This window comes from Sander vitreus, chromosome 4 (assembly GCF_031162955.1).
Source record: "Sander vitreus isolate 19-12246 chromosome 4, sanVit1, whole genome shotgun sequence".
Classification (NCBI taxonomy): Eukaryota; Metazoa; Chordata; class Actinopteri; order Perciformes; family Percidae; genus Sander; species Sander vitreus.
In genome coordinates, this window is record NC_135858.1 from 22465702 (window position 1) to 22484976 (window position 19275).

The following is a 19275-nucleotide window of genomic DNA, read 5'->3' on the forward strand; positions in this document are numbered from 1 at the left end:
TTGGTAAACTATGACATTTTCATTTTCAAGTAACCTTCCCAACACTGCTTATAACTGATGTACACACACTTTTTAGCACATCCTGCCTGAAGAAAAACATATACTATTTGCCCAAAGGCAAAGAAAAAACAGAGGAAAACCTTTTACTCAAACCAGAGAGAACTGGTAAAATATCAATAGACAGAAAGCTGGACAGTGCTAAAGTGATCGATTGGTGGTTTGGACTGCTCCCAGCACTGTGCATCCTGAGCATGTTTTAGCATGAATCCAAAAAATTATCTTAGTCCTCCCAATTTTTGTCAATAAAGTAGTAGCAGAATGTACACCAGCATGGAATCGCAGATTACATTTTTGCTTCCCTGATAGCTACCTCTTTATAGAATATGTCAAGCTTACACATGTTGAATGAGTCGCCGTAAGGCATTAAGAATTGTACATGCTAAAGTTGAGTTGTGTTATGCTAAACGCTCTACTAATGGTTTGTAGCTACAGGAGGTGTTTTCTTTTTGTGGCACAAACAGTATATGCCTATAAAGTGTATCAAAGCAGTTTAAGTAGCTTCAAAGGAGCAGGCAGGGATGTCTGAGTCATGATGGAAACAGAAGCAGACAGGTGCAGCCATACTTAGAGCAGCCTAGGACGTGTTAGTGCAGAGCCAGTCAGCTGGAGGACAGAAAGAAAGGCAGGCAAAGATCATAGTATTTCAAGTCACACTTTTTATGGAAGTTTTTCATCTACACCATCAAGTTTGCTACAATAGAGCATCTTAACAAGTACATCAACATACAGCATTTTCATATAAAGCAGGTGATACGGAGTCTGAACTGATGGTCTGAGCAGATTGTCTGGTAGTTTGAGGAGTTTACTAATTCACTTTTAAACACAGCGATTGACTCAGAGATCTAAGGTGCTCCTATCTTATAACATATTTGATATTTACAACCTGATGTCTGGACGGTTCCTGCAGTGCGTGGGGATTACAGACTTCAAAGATCATCGGTCCACCTGCTTAGTTTATAGTGAGTTCAGGCAGAAGAATCCTAAATCAGATTCAGAAAGATGCAAGAAATGTATGTCTTTCTGGTGCTCCTAGTTACAAGTTACAAAAGGTTGACTCATTATGAATCAGTCCTAACACAAATTTGAAACTATCCTAATCAGCTTACTCAAACTGATTGGTAGTCAAGTTGTGCCAATTAATTAAGAGAGCACACTTTAAAAAAATAATACGGACACATGCTTTACAGAGAAGTTAAATACCTTTTTAGATCAATGATTTTCAAACCATAAGGCGAGTTGGGGGGGGGCACATGTGAGGCAGAGATACTGCGTGAATCGTCACGTTTTAAAATTTTCTTCAGTATCAAAGTAATTCGGTGATAGTAGTCTGTACATCTAACTAGCTAATTCGGCATACTTTTAATAGTGCTAATTTTCCAAAATATAAGTTATTAGAGCCTAAAAAAACATGTTGTAGCCTACAGCATTACTCACTGAATCAACATTGTGGCAACATTGTGCTTCCTGATTACATCCCCCAGCACATGGGATATTTATGGGACATATGAGAACTGTTGTTCAAAAACTAAAATTTTGACTGAGGGGGGTCCACAATGCCAGACTTTGAAAATCCCTGATTTAGATGAATAAATCCTAAGAATATATTCTAACAGCTTGCCTTGAGATATGTAACGAGTTTGTCATGATCAATTGATATTCATCTTAAGGATTTTCTTTTTCCCTATGAGGGCTGGTTGTTGTAGCTCTTTCCAACACCTTGACATCTGTCTCTAAATTGGCATATAGTTTTATTTCAAGATGTCTGAGAATATGTCGGCAAAGTTTTAATGTCCTCTCTAAACGCTAATTCTTTGTACTTACTATTACAGATTTGCAGCCCCTAATCCATTTGCCTTAACAACTGTCCCCTGAAACCTCTTCTCCATGCAGTTTGATTATGTAAATCCTAACAGACATTTATGAGTGCTCATCTGTAGTCAGGCGATGTTGAGAAGGAAGTCGTAGAGAAATTCGTCAGCTGTTTAGCCTTGGGTTTCCTTTTTTCTTTTAAAGTAATGCTACGCTATGGCCTGGTAGTTTTTCTTTAGAGGCTGGATACTGACTGAATAAAGTGAAATATAAGCTTCTAAAATGCAGTCTATCAATTGCTTGCCTCCATCTTCCGGCTGCGCTCCATGACTTTTTGCCTTCTGGCTCACATCTCCCTAGGAATGAAGTGCAGTGCCGAGTGTCCACATTGGACCATAAAAACAGCAACTGAGGCTGAGCATCAAGTTTATGTGAATGGACTGAAGCATAAAATGTAATGGGTGCAACCATTGGAGTTCTCCTGAAATGGCTTTTTTAAAAGGTTTGTCGACATATTTTTCAGGAAGATGGTCTATTAAAAAAAGGAACATTTATATTGAGCTGACAGTGGGTGGACAGGTCAGATGCTCCGTAATAGTGTCCTCAGACGGCCCGCAATTCAACGGGGGTTCAGTGCCTGTGGCTGCCTCGCCACTAACGAGATAATATTGTTTTCCAGGGCAAGGTTTGATTTAGAGTAACTGGTTAAATATACCCCTCAGTTAGCAGTATTGTTAGTGTAATTACATGACAATCTGACTTAGAGAATAATAATCTCTGATCCTCAGTTATGAGTAATTTTAAGTGACTCATCGTTCTTATTTTCAGACTGTTCTTGTTGGTCTACTTTTAACGCAGTTTGTCTTCTCCTCCATCTAATGAAGACGGATCCGTCTACGACCCTCATCCTCTTTTAGTTGAACCAATCTTTCGGGTCTCATGACACTGTGCCTGCTCTGAAAGGCATCAGTGGAATCTGCTCAAGATGAAAAACATGGGAATCCAGTTGGATAGCAGAGACGGCAGCCATTTAGAGCAGACATGACATCTTTTTGACAGATAAGCAGCATGTGTGCATGTTAGATGAGAGACCAGAGACAGGAGTAGAGGAATACCGGTTTCTCTATTGCCTGCCTCTGGTGGGACACCTACGGTCATGGTGAAGTTGGGCATGGAGCGCTTTTGATTACACTGTAGAAAATCCACTTAAAGGCATTCTATACAGTAATATGTTATATAGGTAACTGGTAACCATAGATCTAAATTATATAGCAAATTAAAACCAAGTACCCAATGGATTAAATGAAAAAAGGAAGAGAAGTCCCTCTGTTTAAAACCAAAAAGTTCTGGACTTCACATACAATTAGTTTGCATCAGAAAATGTTTTCAATTAACAGGGAACGGTTTTCCATTTTGATTGTGTTTCTGTTATATCTTCATGTCAACTAAAGCATTTTACAGTTATGTTTTGGGAACTCAAAGCTCTAACTACTATAACTAACTGGTTAGGGAACGATTTTGATCTTGGTTAAATATTAAAGCTTGAATGAGATGGAACCCAATGACTTTTTCAATATTTAAAATCATGATCTTTCTGTAACTTTAAAGGTATCTTGTGGAGTTTTCTTTTGGTAAACACAGTTTAGTACCCTTAAGGTGTAACAAACCATCATCATGAATGTGTTATGCTTTGCCTACAGTACGTGCTTCTACCTCCATGTGTGCACAACAAGATATACAAACAAGATCAAGCGTTGGTCAACTTCCTGGTCTGGAAAGTGACGCCAAATCAGAAGTGCCTTAAACTTGCATTCTGTCTCATTTCCAGCAGGGGATGACTCCACTGGCTCCAAAAACAAGTCAGATTCTACAGAAGTCTATAAGAAAATGACCATACTTCTCACTTGATTTATTACCTCAGTAAACATTTTCCTAAAAAGTTTCTGGTCTCAATCGATACTTTCAAGTCTTCTTCAATACAGCATTTTGTAAATGATGGTCCAATTTATTTTAAAATGGATGATAAAGCAGGGGATGCTTTAGGGACGTGGCTACACACCTACCTTTCAATCATGATAGAGGCTTAGCAATGCTTATCAATGGCACTGTGTACATTCAAACTTGTTTTTGGGTGTTGTCCGTGGTTTTCCTAATCAAAAAAAACTTTTTTACGAAGTTCCTTTCAAATGATAATATCAGGCTAATCACTCTGAATATCAATATTTAGTATTTTTTATTCCTTTTTATATTATTGCACATGTTGGAGAACAGTGCAAGAGTCAAGATAAAACAGGACAAAGACGTTTTCTGGGTTTTCCTTTCCAGAATAAAACTTTTGACCAATAGTCAATTCTCTGTTGTTACATAACAACAAGAACATGTTAGCCAAAGCAAGACAATTCATAGTGGTGGTCCATAAAATTAAATGGCACTTAAAGCTAGACATTAATTAGCAGCCATTTTCTTCCTGTGGAGTACCTTCTAATATCTAGAGAATGTTTCCAGATCTGAATGTCAATCATATAGTGATTGACAATCATGGGATACATGTGCCAGACTGCTTTCATCCTGCTTGCAGTAGATCCCTTTATCGTGCTGTATCTTCGATGTTAAGATGAGATGATGAAAAATGCACCTACAGCGTTGTCGCTAAAAGTGCCAGAAAATCACATGTGATGAAATGAGAAAAAGACTAAATTGGTTCTTTGATGGTGTGTCTGAACATCCCTTATTACATTTTCAGTGACTGTCTAGAGAGTGAGTAACCGTGTCAAGACAACACTTTCTTAGCAGAAGGCTTTGAGTCTGTGCATAAGTCTTATTCTGACTCTGTGCTGCTGCTGTCCCTGGGTTTAATAACTTCAGTAGCCTTTCACTTATAAGGCTGTATGATTCGTTGAGGGACTCCAATTGATCAGTCAGTGGTGGGCTCTAACATCTTGGCAGCCAGATGAATGGTACTGACATGGACTTCATCTAAACTGCTAAAGCATACACTTGGGGAATGTGAGGGCCCACTCATCTGTTTCTATTTTCTTTCCCTCTAAAGATTGTCCTCAGTCAGTAAAAGATTAAAAAAATTGAAGAAATTCTGCCACCATAAAACAGACCTATGAGATCTTGATAAAGATCGATGAGCGAGCAATACTCACACTTTATTTTAGTAATTGAAAGTAGTACGACCTCTAAAGCTTTGTGTTGCAGTTGGGTTATGGTCGGCTTGATTCTTGGTCTGGGTGCTCTCAGAGGAATAATACACCACTGAATATATTAAAGGTCCAGTGTGTAACGTGTTTAGTTGTTCATTATCAAAATCTGTGTTGCCCGTTCACAAACTTGTCCTTTTTCATGAATATTTACCACCACCATCAATTCCAAGTATTCCTATTGGCTTGAAATTTTACATTTGCATTCGCATGAACTGGAGTAGACGCTCCATATTCATGCGCCATCTTGAAATACGTTAGCCGGTAAGGGACATGCAGGACATACTGCTCCGCCTTTCGCATTTTCGCTGTCACATGATAAACTCACAGGTGCTGCTAATGGGTATCGTAGCTTCACGGCCCCAGCAAGTTTGAAGAAAGAAATATGGAGGACTACACATATTCAAAATCCAAATTTCAGGAACAGGAGTCTTCTTCAGAAAAAGAAAAAGGATATTGAAAAGAGCAACCAGCTTTTTGAAGCATGAAGGCTACTGTAGCTGTAATACGTACTTTGAACTGCGTGGTGCGAGAGAGTTGATTGTGATATATGATCTCAACGCTAGATGGGAGAAAATTCCTACACATTGGACCTGTAAGCACTGTTGTTATTCTTATATTTTTGTCCAATATAATATAACACATATAACATTTTCTTACCATCACTGTTGTAGAGATATGGGAAACAATGATTCTGCCAACAACTCTGTTGATAGGGGAAAGGATCTCAAGCCTCCTACAGCTTCCAGAAAACCCTCAAACTAATAGAAATTATCCAACAAGTCCTCTGAACAATGCTTCCACAAATTATCATGACATCATTACAAATGACTCACATGGCCATTTTCCGATCTGCCACCTTTATGGTTAGGTTTACCCAGCTAAAACTACTCTGTTAAGGAAAGATTTTGTTCATGGTAAAAGGAGCCTCCGTTAACATTTAATAAGAGATGGGAATGGGAATAGCGGTTCCCTGCTCCAAAGTCAGACAGCCCAATCGACCAACCACCCAAACCTCTTTCCCTAAGAGGTTTTGGGGTGCTATGACAACGTTACTACTACTACTTCCACTACTACTACTACTCTTACCTCGTGACAGATTCTTAACTTGCACCAATGAACTTGCCTCTAAGTCGAACAAAAGTAAACAGAAAGTAGTCCCCTGGAAATTCCTGTAGCTGTTGTAGTGAACTGCATAGTATATTGTATTAACTATGACAGGTAGTTAGATCAGCTGGCAAGTTGAAAGCAACATCAGCATTCATTTAGAGTTGTCTCCACCTGGCAAATGTAAGTCCACCATTCACTCTCCTTTTACCTTAGTTTTGGTCTCCACCAACTCCTGAGAGAAATGCATTGCTCTTTAGCGTCTAAATGCTTCACTACCAGCTAGTGGCTAACTTTGTCTTCCGGCTGGTTGGTGCTGGTCAGGTAGCGTACAGTGGGTATATTAGAGCTTTTCTGCCCAAAACCACGCGAATGTTTTATAAACCAATACCTCAGTATGTCTCTGGTATGTTTGCTGCCACATTAACAGACTGTTAAATGTGTCAACAAACCATTTGAATTGTTTTACCTGGAACTATTTTAATACACACTCACATTGCATGTTAATGAGTGTTGTTGGCTGTATGAGACTGGCAGCTTTGGTCCTTAAGCATCACAGGCTCAGTATTACCTGGAAAATATGCTGCAGTTAGTGGTTTTCAGCATGTTTAAAGGTTTTTTAAGTTGACCAAAATGTGTTATCGGAATCTGGAGCAAACAGTATGATTTGAATCATTACATATTCATAGGCTGTCTCCATTGTATGGCCTACAACCTCTGTTTTTTATGGCTGCTGCTGTGTCTGTGGTCTGGGCCTGTGGCCAGAATGTGACTTTGTTTTCAGTGTTTTGATCTGCCTCTGCATTTACAGACTGGAAAAGGCAGACTGGCAGATTGCTGCATACACACTGCATATTTTGCTCTCGGTCCTTCTGTGGTGAATGCTGGACTTGTTGCTTCATGCCTCAGTTGATAAAGAAGTTTGTTTCCTGTCAGGCAAATACGTCTGTTCATGTCAACAAGTTGGTCAAAAAAAATCGCATTTCATTTGACATTTATTCAACTGAGTGTTTTTGGGCACTTGATTTGGCCTCCAATGATTGGTTACCAAGGGCTGTGAAGTGGGTACTGTTTGATCTCTGCACTTGGTGTTTAGATAACCATGTTCTTGATTAGTGTGTGTTTTATAAGTGAATGAAAATTGCTGTGTAATTGGTTTAATTATTAAAACGTTTAAGCTGTAATGTACTTCAGTAATTATGTTCTTCCATACAATCTCAGCACCCTGAATAGGCGTGAAGATGTGCTGGAGTGTACACAGCTGATAACAGTGTAAATACTGTCTGTGATTCACTGCTTACTGATTCCTCTATGGTTCGAAACAGTCATTAAAAAAGAAATCATATTTTGCCCTTATCAGTGTTTTCGTTGCTCTTATGTCAGTGAATCAGCATCAGAATGATGTAGCTAACCATGAAATAGCTTATCTAAATATTTCCGTGCCTGAGGCATGGTTATGTAACAGGTCATTGATATTCAAGACTTTGTGTCTTTATTTGTCATGTGGAACAGTAAGTCCTTGATGAATTCAAACTTTTATGTCCACTGAGCACCTTGAAGAAAACTCATTTTTGCTGTACTCTTGTCTGAACAGTATTACCGAGTGATCATTATAGATGGCATTCACTGTTTCTTGTTTTCTTGTTTCACTGTTTGAAAGTTAAAGGAAACGGTTAGCCTTGCTCTGCCGAAAGGTCACAAAATCCACCTTCCAGCACCTTCAAAGATCACTAAAAACATGTTATATCTTGTTTGTTTAATCTATACAAAACACTGTGTAATTTTTTTACGGGGGGTATGCAGTTTATTTATAGTCTCTGCTGGTTGCCCATCAACCTCATGGTGATGATGAGACTCAATGAAGTTACAGCTCCCAGGCAAGAAATACGTACTTTCACAAACTTTTCACACTTTCATTATTGTACGAATTAATACACATTGTGTTTAAAGTCCTTGTGCTGCAATTTTTTGTGACTCTTTGACCGACTTGTGTTCGGATAAAGATACAGTGTATCAGTGATAAGCTAAAATCAAAGATATACAGCCGGCCAATGTTTGGCTCCAGCTCTAATATCATCTGGTGAAATAGCACAGTACAGTGGTTGGATCTTCAACATCTGCGTTTGAAAAGTGTGGATTGGGTTTCTTAAGTTGTATATGTAAAGTTACGAATTACTGATGCTGTCTAACTTTATCACTTTTGCCAATAATTTGCATATTTAACACTTAAAGCTTTGCCAGTTCCAATATGTTTTTAAAGTTATGGATGTCAACTTTAATGAGTGCTTTGTGATGTTAAGCAGTTGCTTTCGTAAGGCAGTTATGTCTTAGTTTGTAGTCGAAAAAGTTCAGAAATGTTCTAAAAATTGGCAGTTTTGGAAACGATACTTACCAAAATTGGTGCAATAAGAAAATTACTCTACTCCAGGAATTCATACATAATTTCACCCAATTGACAGGCTCTTTTTAGGACTTAATCGTACCTGCTCGATTCATCACGACTCTACACGCCTTTTTTGGTTTTCCATTACGAAAAAAAGTCCCTGGTACCTGCTAACAGGTACTTTTTTTAGCATCACCTCCGTCGAGGTTCCAAGCGAGCTGAGGCGATACCAAAAGGTGACGTGAAAACCTGCAGACTACTGATTGGTCAGAGAGAATCATCACTAATCACTGCGTCATCATTGCTAGTGACAGACGGGGGTGTGTCCTGAACAAACCCGCCATTTTTAAATAGTTTAGCCAGCGGTGTTTTTTTTTTTTTGCTGCCTCCAGCTTCTTTTGAAACAAAATCTTTCTTGCTGAGAGTAAAAAAACAACACACCTTCGACGTTCTGTGTGTGTGTCGCATTAGGTCACGGCAGCTTCCTGCGGCATCGCTTTGACGACCAGCCACGCTCGCCTCAGGCATGAGGCGGTACTAAATCTGCAATGGAAAATGGAGGACGGGGCACCGCGGTCGAGTTGAGCCGAGTAGAGTAGAGCTGGTACTAGCAGTGGGTAAACGCCAATAGACTTTTTAAACAAAATACCTCATCAGCATCACAATGACATATAAAACATAATGTGCACTTGACATGTGATTTATTTCTGATGATGGCTCCCTGTCATCATTAGAATCGACACCGTGCTTCAGTGTTTCATTTATCCCCCGTTGTGCTTCTATTACTGTATCTTGTGCTTGGCTGGGCAGGTGAGGATGATACAGCCAATCATGCAGCTGACAGTTGGAACAGTGTGTTGTTTGTGATGTCTCCCTACCTGCATGTTAGATCAATTGTTTGGTTGCTGCAGAAGCTGAAAGCACCTGTGGCGTTGTTCTAACCTGCATGATTAGTTCTTTGATAAGGACAACAGAAGAACACTTTACCCTGTGACTGGCAACGAGTCTCAGTACAGAAATGAATGTACAGCGTTGCCCCAAAGTCTCCAGTGGGATTTCTCAAGGGCTTCCTGAGCTGGAACCAGATTTATTTTGAATTAAAAAAACTAATTACATTCTACTTTGACTGTACATGTGGCCTATATAAGAGAATTATTGCTGCTGCCAGTTTCAAAACACTGTTCATACAAATAAAAATACATTTAGTGTCAGATTGACCTTGGATCCTTGTGATGGTTTGTTTTTCCGACAAAATTCATCTATGTATAATCAATAATGTACTCCATTCAAATCTCTTTATTAATAGTTTATTGTGGGTGAATGTGTCTGGCAGCTGTTTGAATTAAACACATAATTTCTAATTAATGTAAAAAATGTAAGAATGCAGATTGACCAATGAACACATTTTATAAATAAAGTCAAGGGAAATGGTTCTCTTTTTTTCTGCCCACCTTTTGTCATCACATTAGCTAACTGCTGCATGAAAAACATGATATCAGCTCAAAGAGAGTGCAGTGGGCAATGTGACAAGTAAAATAAGCACATTGAAAGGAGAGTGCATCCGTCAACTCTGCTGTTTTGTGTCAGAGGATTTACACATTGCAGTCTTATTTATAAATGCCTTTTACCCTCATAAAAGTAATGAATAGGTTTATATTTTCTACTTTTAGATGTGCCACACTATTCACCATGAACTAATGCACAATGCTGTGTAGTTTCCAGTGTTTGACACACAGAAGTTTAATAAATTGGATAACCAACTGCTTGTCGGAAACAGGCGCATGTTTCATCATCAGTTTCATTTAATCATCTTCTGGTTTCAATACATTTGTAGGTCAGGGTCGGAGTGAGGAGGTGATTTTTGAGGCTCCAGCCTTCAATGTTTACTCAAAAGCCCCAAATATTTTAGGGTTTTAAAATAACTTTAACTATGTGTAAATTCCCCTCACTCTTTCTGACTGGACCGGCAAATCAATGGAGCAAAAAACGGCAGAAATATAGCCATTATCTACTAAAAATATTAGAAGATTAGGGACCGTTCGGTATTTATGGAATGGACCACCGGAGGAAAATAGGGGAGGGTCATGTCTTTTTATTTTTTGTTGAGGGGAGGGTCATCCAACATTTTTTAGTCTGGGCGGTTTGGTGCATATTTATCCATGTAGCTCTCAGTCTCAGCCCCCTAGCAGATGGATCTGAGTTTGCTGGGGGGGGGGGGCAGGGGGCCCCCTGGTGGCTGAAACGGGTAATTGCATTGTTTTAAAAAATGAGTGGAATAATTACGTCTGGCATGACCAGATATTTTATAAATATCTTAAATAACACAAAACAACTAAATAGTGGTAGGTAATACATCTGATTTCATATACTGCTTTAGTAAAAAAAATATTACCTGGCTGACGATGGGAGCAGCAGGACGCAAAAAACGAAAGTTACTGTTGCACTAGTCTGGACATCTTGCCGTGCCGATGTTGCAATAAAGGTTTCCTAAATGCCATGTATATACATATGATGTCAGCTTACTAATTGATTGCGGTTTTTGTGTAGATTTGGACTTGTATACGTTTATTCGTTCACCTGTTTGGAGCTGGCTGGTGAATGTGACGCTTGTATCGGCCTTGCTGGATACACCGTGACTCTGTTTGTGGTTTTACTGATCGATGTGGATTACTTTTTTTCCGTGTCACTGGATTACGGCAAAATACAGATCTTTTTTCTTAACGTGTCTTAACGTTTTATGGTGAGTTTGGAGAGGCATCTCAACAGACTGTAGGTCAAACACTGATTGTTCACCATTACATTTTAGTTGAATCTAAGCGTCTGTCTATTGTGTTCCAAAACAGCTGCGATTGGATTTCATAAGGGCGAATTGTTAAATTGTTACAATGTAATTTAAAATCTGCTTTAAAAATAAAGATATGTGTTTTGGAATATAATGTTCAGCTTCGGCACCTTTACCTATGTGCTAAAATATACAATGACGAAGCCTAGTGACAAGTCCATAGCAACCAGTGTTGAATTGTTATTTTCCAGTGTCCTTTGCTGAATGGTCTCAATGTTTTATTGTTTTATTTCATGTGAATACTAGTTTACTAGAGGAGTAACTTAGTATTTGAAGTAATGCAGGAAGTCTGCATTTAGTTTCCATGCTTATTGTGTTTCCACAACAATGTTAGTGAGTAAATCTACTGAAATGGCCACCACACCATAACAGAGGAGTGTGATGTGTAAGATGAGAATGCAGAGGTTAACTCCTGTACATCATGGCTGTAAAAATCAAATGGCATCTGTACTTCTTTGCTAAGTGCAAACTTGCATGCAAGGGCAGGGTCATGCCTCTTTTTCAAATCATTTTGGAGGGTCATAGGAAAATTATTACTAACGAGGGGAGGGTCAAGTCTTTTTAGGTTAGAGGCCACAAAACTCCTCCGGTGGCCCCTTAATTAAATAACAAACAGTCCCTTAGTAATGCTTTTTATGCAAAATTCCTACACTACCTATGTTTAGGTATGTTTTAGGTGGCAGGAGTAATTTCTAGTAGTAGCCTCCACTGCTCCTAATGCTTAGAATGGGTTAAATGTACGGATGCACCGAATCCAGGTTTCGGCTTCGGATTCGGCTGAATATTAGGCTTTTTGACGGGGTTCGGTTTTTGCCGAACCTTAGAATTTTTTTCCACTGTACCGAACCATACGCTTGCGCTACGCTGGTCGACTTAATGACGCCGCCATTGATTAAGGGAAGGTGTTTACGTAGGTGGACCGTTCAATGCAATAGGCTATGAGAAAGTGAAAATGGAACTTGTGAGCAGAAAAAGTGTTGTTTGGCATACTTTCAGTCAAAAGAAGGTGATTCAAGTCGAGCTACATGTTCAATTTGTAATGCCAATTTGTCTCATGGTGACAAGGACCCTAAACAATACACAACATCGCCACTGTTAAAACATTTGCGTATGAAACATCCAAAAGAATACGAGTTGTGCATGAAGGAATCTACAGACAGCAGCCAAAATGCACCACTTCAGGTACGGCAAAGGAAAGACAGTCACAGCTAAAAACTTGTGTTAAACCAGACGACCATTACCAGCTTTGCTAGCCCTACACAGAACAAACAGTGGGACTGTGTTAATGGACTGAGGATGGGAGTAGGATTCGGTTTCGGATTCAGCAGAATCTTAACCAGTGGATTCGGTATTCGGCCGAATCCCAAAAATCTGGATTTGGTTCATCCCTAGTTAAATGCAGAGATGGAATTTCACTACATTGTACTGTACGATTATGTGACGAATAATAAAGTTTCTTCTTTCTTTTTTTCTTCTTCGTCTAACTTTTTTTTTGTTGCAATCTCAACATTTGTTTTGTTCTGTTTTCAGAATGATGAAGACCGTTGGAGAACAGCTGGGTATAAAACAGGATGTAGGCTCTGCAGGATGATTCTTTTTCTTGGAAAGTATCATGTTTTTCCCAAAAGATGTACAGATTTTTATGCATACTATTATGAAACGGCTTGAAAAATAGTGTTGTTGTGTTTTATATCAGCTGTCACTACAAACCTGTCACTTGTTCAACTCCTCTGTAGAGAGCAGAACGTTGAAATTAATTCTCCAAAACAGTTTTTTGACGACCTTTTTAACATTCAGTACCGAAGTTTAAAAAATCCTTTCTTTCTACATGGCATGGTTATGATTGTGATTATGGAAAATAAACATTCTGGTTTATGTATGTTTTAAAATTAGGCAACTAATTAGGCAACTAATAAAAAAAAAATGGCAATCATTATTTGCAGGCCTGCTAAATTCAGTCTCCCACATAAATCCCAGATGACTTCCCTTACAATTTTACTTTTCGCCTTTACTGTATATAAAAGGCACTAATAATAATAATAAATTGAATTTATATAGCACTTTTCACGAACTCAAAGTCACTTTACAGGGTATAGAACTCTACTTTTGTATTAAGCTGCATTCTGGCCTTTTCCATTTAAGTAGCTTTTACTTTTCTATCTGTTTAAGTTCAATCCAGTTTTAAGTTATAGTGGCAAATCATAGCAGAAGTTATCTCAGAACACTTTACAGATAGAGTATAGGTCTAGACCACACACTGTAATTTACAGAAACCCAACAGTTCCCCCCCCAAGAAGAAGTAAAACCAGTTACAAACTTTATTTAGATGTAACAGCCAGCAATGGGGGCTTTGCAGCCATTTTGCCAACAGTTTGTCTGTAGTTCTTTTCATCGAGTGGGAGTTATGGACACTTTAAAAAATGCCCAATATCTCAGACTTGGAATTACAACAAGGATTCTGTTGCTTGTAATTACAGACAAAAGGATATGACATGAATGTGGCATTGAATATTTGCGCTGAGCATAAATCACACAAGTGCAAATTATCCAATATGAAGGTAATTCCTGGGGATACTGGGCTAGGATGAGTAGATGTGAATTTAAATTAATGCTGAAATATGAATCTGGGACCAACTTCCAAAGCCAGTCACGCAAGTTCAAGTTATGCCAGGTATTTCTATCAGCCAAATTCTGATCAATTGGTCACTTGCCTGGTTTTTGTCTTACATAACTTTGCAGCTGTGGTGGCTCGACAAGATGAAGGATTTTACACCAAAAAAGGAGAAAGCAGAATGTTGGTAGGCTGTATTTATCATAAAAATAGCTGAGGAATGTATTAGTTCTATGTTTATGCCTCCACTAACACTGATGACCATAACACAAATAGAGTATGTAATATATGTGCACCAGATAAGAAATGTGGACAAATTATATATTCTTTAATAAAAATCTAGAGATGCAGGTTTCATGTTTTATCAAACAGTCCTAAGCCCAATTATTTAGTGCTAGGAGACAACCTATAAAAGAAATGCTTTATATTTGCTCTACTGATACCTTTATCAGTCAGGGATCGATGAATATGATTGTGAGTGTGTGCTCTGCTTCAAAGTGGTATTGATTGGCTGAAGGGTTGGGTCTTATGCCAGCTCTCATTAGTGATCTCTGTCCTTTCACCTTTCTGCTGACGTGGGTGCCTGGTGATTCTAACTGATGACAGTCTAAGTGCTTTATTAGAAGTGTATTGATCCCAGGTGTTGTGAGCCGTTTACACACGGAGCTCATGGAGAAAACAGGCAGCCTCTCTCCTCACTCTCACAATCAGTTGCTCCTATTAATGCCATAGGAAGAGCATGGTTACTGTGAACAGGGTGACCTTGGTGGTTAGACAGACCATTATACAACCAGGGAATCAGAGGGTCAGTGGACATCCAACCGTTGGCAAAGTGTCCTTGAGCAAAACATTGGCCTCTTTACTCTTGCCCTGTTGCCCAGAGCTGCAGCTCTGAAATGTATGCATTCATGTATGTTTGACTGAAAGGACATGAGAAAGAAATAGCAGTAATATACACACATCTGGTTGTGTGAAACATGCCCAAAGGGGTTTCTAACATGGATTCATAAAAGATGTTCTAAATGTTTCTCCATTTTAAATTATTTTTTTTTTTTATACCTTTTTAATTTTCCCTTTTTTTTACCAAACAACGAACCATCCAGAACCCTTTAGTAGCCAGAGTCATTAACTTATAACATACTGACGTTAACATAAGAAGTTCAAAATCAGAACAAAATAAATTAATAATTACACGATAACATAAATATAAACTGTGCAATAAAAAAAAATGCAAAACAAATAAAATACATTTTAATCACATTTTAATGAGAGGGATATCTAATTGTACATCACCCTTTCCACATTTTTTTCTTCTTCAATATATTCTTAAAGAAATTGTTCAACATTTTGGAAAATACAGGGAAACTAGCATGGCTCTGTCCAAAAAAATATCCAGCTCCAGTAAAGCTCAATAATTAAAACATATTAGTCTTTGCAAAAATTATAAGTTGTTGTTTTACAGTGAGTTATGCTGAGCTAACATCTCCTGACTGTAGCTTCAATGGAGTGGTATCAATCTGCTCATGTAACACTCATTGCATAAAAAGCTAATAAGTGTATTTCCCAAAATGTCATATATTTCAATCGTGCTTAATTGAGCCAAGGGTGTGGTCTTTGTCTAATTTTGTAAATTAATATGTCTTATATTCTTTATTACTTCAGTTTAGTTAAGTTCTTTCCATAGTTTTTTAATATACTTTCTCTGCTCTATTGTCTCACATACTCAGTATACTGTAACAACAGTAGTCAGACAGTTCATGGTTGTTTCTTCTCCTATGGATCGTTACCAGCTTGGGCTGACCACAGCGCCCTGCTCTCTGACCTCTCATCCTGTCCACACTGCATGCTGGTATTGGGTCTAGCCTTGGAGTTGGTGACCCTCGCCAGCAGCTCCGGTTTTAATCAGCAGCTCTCTCCACACGGGTAGCCCCAAACAGCCGCTTCCTGCACCTTAATGAGTCGAGAGTCCCAGGCCAGACATAGCCGCAGCTCGCACTGTAGCTTTCTCTCCTCATTTTCACATCACAACAAAAACCAGCTAGCAGACAAGGTTGAGAACATTTTAAAGGCTTTTGTGTGACATCTGTCCCTTGACACTTTCTTTTTTTGACAACTAATTCAGTTATATTGTAGGAGATGTATAGAAATAGTATCTTATTATGTATTGCAGTCTTGATTTGTAATGCTGACCAGTTATAATTAGTGAGCACTTTCTTGACACTGACAGCTAACACGCTATTTGTTTTCCCACATAATCAGGTTATTTACAATGATTGTATTTGCTCGTTGCACCTTCTGTGATTGCCTATTGTCCATGTGCATCTGTCTCTTAAACAAAGTTTGAATATTCTATCCAAGCTATCCCAACTTTTGAAATTAACTTTGATCGGGGGGCGTGCTGGTGGCTTAAAGATAATCACATCAAGGGCATGGAGCCTGACCTGTTTTTGCGTCAGTAAGTTTCTGCTTGGTGAAAAGCACTCAATTGACAATTGTTGTCTTGCCTTTTGTGGGAATGTGAATAGCACCTTATTGATTGGAAGCAAAATGTTTTTAATGTTGTAGATGAGATTTCAGGATTGCTAGCTAATGGGAAGATGGAAGCTCACTGCAATCTATTTTCAAGTCAAGTTCCAAATTGAAAATCTTTAAAGGCATAATTAAAGCTTATCTGAAAGGAATGTCAAAACTATTCAAATGCTTCTTTTTTTTTTTTTTTACGTATAAATAGACAAACATGCCCAGAATGAGTGATGAGCCTATGCAGAAAAGTAATGAATATAAAATAGAGAGCAGTATTGATGTTTGATTTAACTTAATGGCAGTGAAAACAGTGTCCTTGTAATTGATATTGTAATGTTCTTACACATAAATAAGCAGTTTAGTGATGTTAATCAAGTCATTTTCTAGAAGTAGGTGTGTTTTTGATGTTGAATTTTGAAATTCTCTTTTCGTCCTCTGGTTGGGGTGCAGGGTCAGTGGATTAAGTATGTTGCTCAAGGATACGTGGGCAGGTGGGGCTGCTCCACCTGTGGGATGACCTGGATTTCAAGTAGCTATTGTGTTTGGATGTTTGAAACAAGACTGTGCTGAGAGACAAATGCCCTCAGCCAGTCTCTAGGTATGGTGTCCTGGCATGGGGTATTTTTCATAAGATCATCTCTCAATGCAAATCAAACCAGCTATTAGTCTAACTGAAATAAAACCATGCCAATCTCTAGGTATGGTGAAGGGCATGTGATGATGTGGGGATATTTTAATTCCAAAGGCCAAGGGAACTTTATCAGGATGCATAGTATCCTGGATCCATGAAATAACTGGCCTTTAAAAATAAACATCTGCCTGCCTCTATGGGAATTTAACATAGGGGTGTACTTACTTATGCCCCCTGTATTTTAAGGAAGAACATTTATATATTTACGATACATTATTCATTCACAAAGAAAATTGGTGTCCTTAAAGATTGGATTTTTTTTAATTAAGGAATTAAGATCAGTTTCCTAAAGATGATTTTTTTTATTCCTCTTTTTAGTCAACTTTAGCATGGGTGTCCTAATTTGTTCACATGACTGTACTGTATCTTACCCCTATTTCGCATGAAACGGCTCTCCACTCTGCTAAAGATAAGCGCCAGGTCTGTTTTGAAGCGAGCTGCAGGCCGTTCTGACAGCCGGGCAGGAAGTGAAAACGCGAGAGTATCTAGTCAATTTACCAAAACACACCCTCCAATATCGTATACGTCTCCTCTACAACGCCACGGAAGACGAGAGATTAATCTTGGAGGTGGAAAAACATAATAGACATCACAGATCTTTTTTAAGGACAACACCAGAAAAGAGAAAACATGAAGTTTAATTACATGAGAGCTTGGAGTGGAAGGTAGATACTAGCTTAATAAACATGTGATTGTTCTGTAAAGTACTTGTAGAGACAATAAAATCTGCAAGTCGGGCAGCAAGACGCTCCGCTTCTGAGGCGCTCCCGGTGTGGTATGGCGCGTGGCAGAGGACGGAACAAAACCGGAACGCAGCACAGACACGGTCAGAGAATCGGGGTTATTCCGCTGTGCTGTAGACCTCCTTTGTTGTCCAAAACCAACTGAAAACACATCAATGAGCCACACGGTTGCACTGGGTGACATACCCTATCAGTATTATGAATGGGGGTTTTATTGTAAAACAACTCATTATACGCTGTGCTGGTGCTGTTAATATCCAGTAATGTGTATAAATCCACAGATAAAAATAGTTCCCAACAAATGCATTTTTTACTTATGTTTGAGTCATGTTTGTTAAAAACTAAGGTGCCCAGCTGTTTTACAAAATTACTTTGCCTTTTTTAAAATTGTAATTCTATATTTGTGAACCCCTTTTTAAAAGAAGTGTGTTCAGTAAAAACACATGGGCTTGCAGCTGAGTGACACAGACAGGGAAGTCAGAAAGAGGCTAATGCTAACACTGTTGGTTATGGTCTTTTCATGGGATTCAGAGTAACGCAAGCCTTATCAAACAATCAAAAAGCACAAAGCATTTAACAACTGTTTTACATAAAAGAAAAGACACAACCCATATTTACAAGCATACATATGATGTTGTATTACTGTATTTGTTGCTCTAATGCGTTGGTTACAAGGTGGAATTACTGTCGCAGAGGGCCATCCCATGCGTTCTAACCATTGTGTTTGTTTGTGCTTCCAGTTCATGTAAAAGCAGGAACCTGTGAGGTAATTGCCGCACACCGATGCTGCAACAAGAACAAGATCGAAGAGAGATCCCAGACTGTCAAGTGCTCCTGCTTCCCTGGACAGGTGGCGGGAACAACAAGAGCGGCTCCATCTTGTGTAGACGGTATGCCAAGCTTCTTATTATAGTTTGGGAAAGGATTTGAGACTGACTTCTGAATAGGGTAAAAAAAGCGGAACGGTGCAAACACTGTCACACCTGTCACTGTGACTCTGGTGCTTTTTTCACTGATTATTTGGGAATGAGAGGTTTATTGTATGAAAGAAGACAAAAAAAGAGTGTTGAAATTTCCGTTATCCTGCTGCTGTGTCTCAAAGGCTTTATAATCCTCAAAATCAAATCGCCCACCAGTTCATTCAATCACCCCTTTGTCTGTTGTCGAGGCCATATCAGACCCTGTGTTCAGCCGAGTAGACAGAAGGCCAGGTCATTTAATATCATGTCAAAAGTAGCCTCAGTTACAGGTGAATCGATCCTCATCTCCTCTTTTAACTGTAATGGCTGCGACAGGGACT

General features: G+C 38.8%; 1 protein-coding gene across 1 annotated transcript in view; it reads left to right on the forward strand.

Annotated features, from left to right (window-relative positions):
- The window catches only part of tafa3a (TAFA chemokine like family member 3a), a 101817-nt gene that overhangs the window by 68625 nt on the left and 13917 nt on the right, over window positions 1-19275 (forward strand). Inside the window, exon 3 of the mRNA XM_078249045.1 lies at window positions 18716-18865. Coding sequence (XP_078105171.1) covers window positions 18716-18865 — 150 coding nt within the window. The remainder of the gene's footprint in view (window positions 1-18715; window positions 18866-19275) is intronic.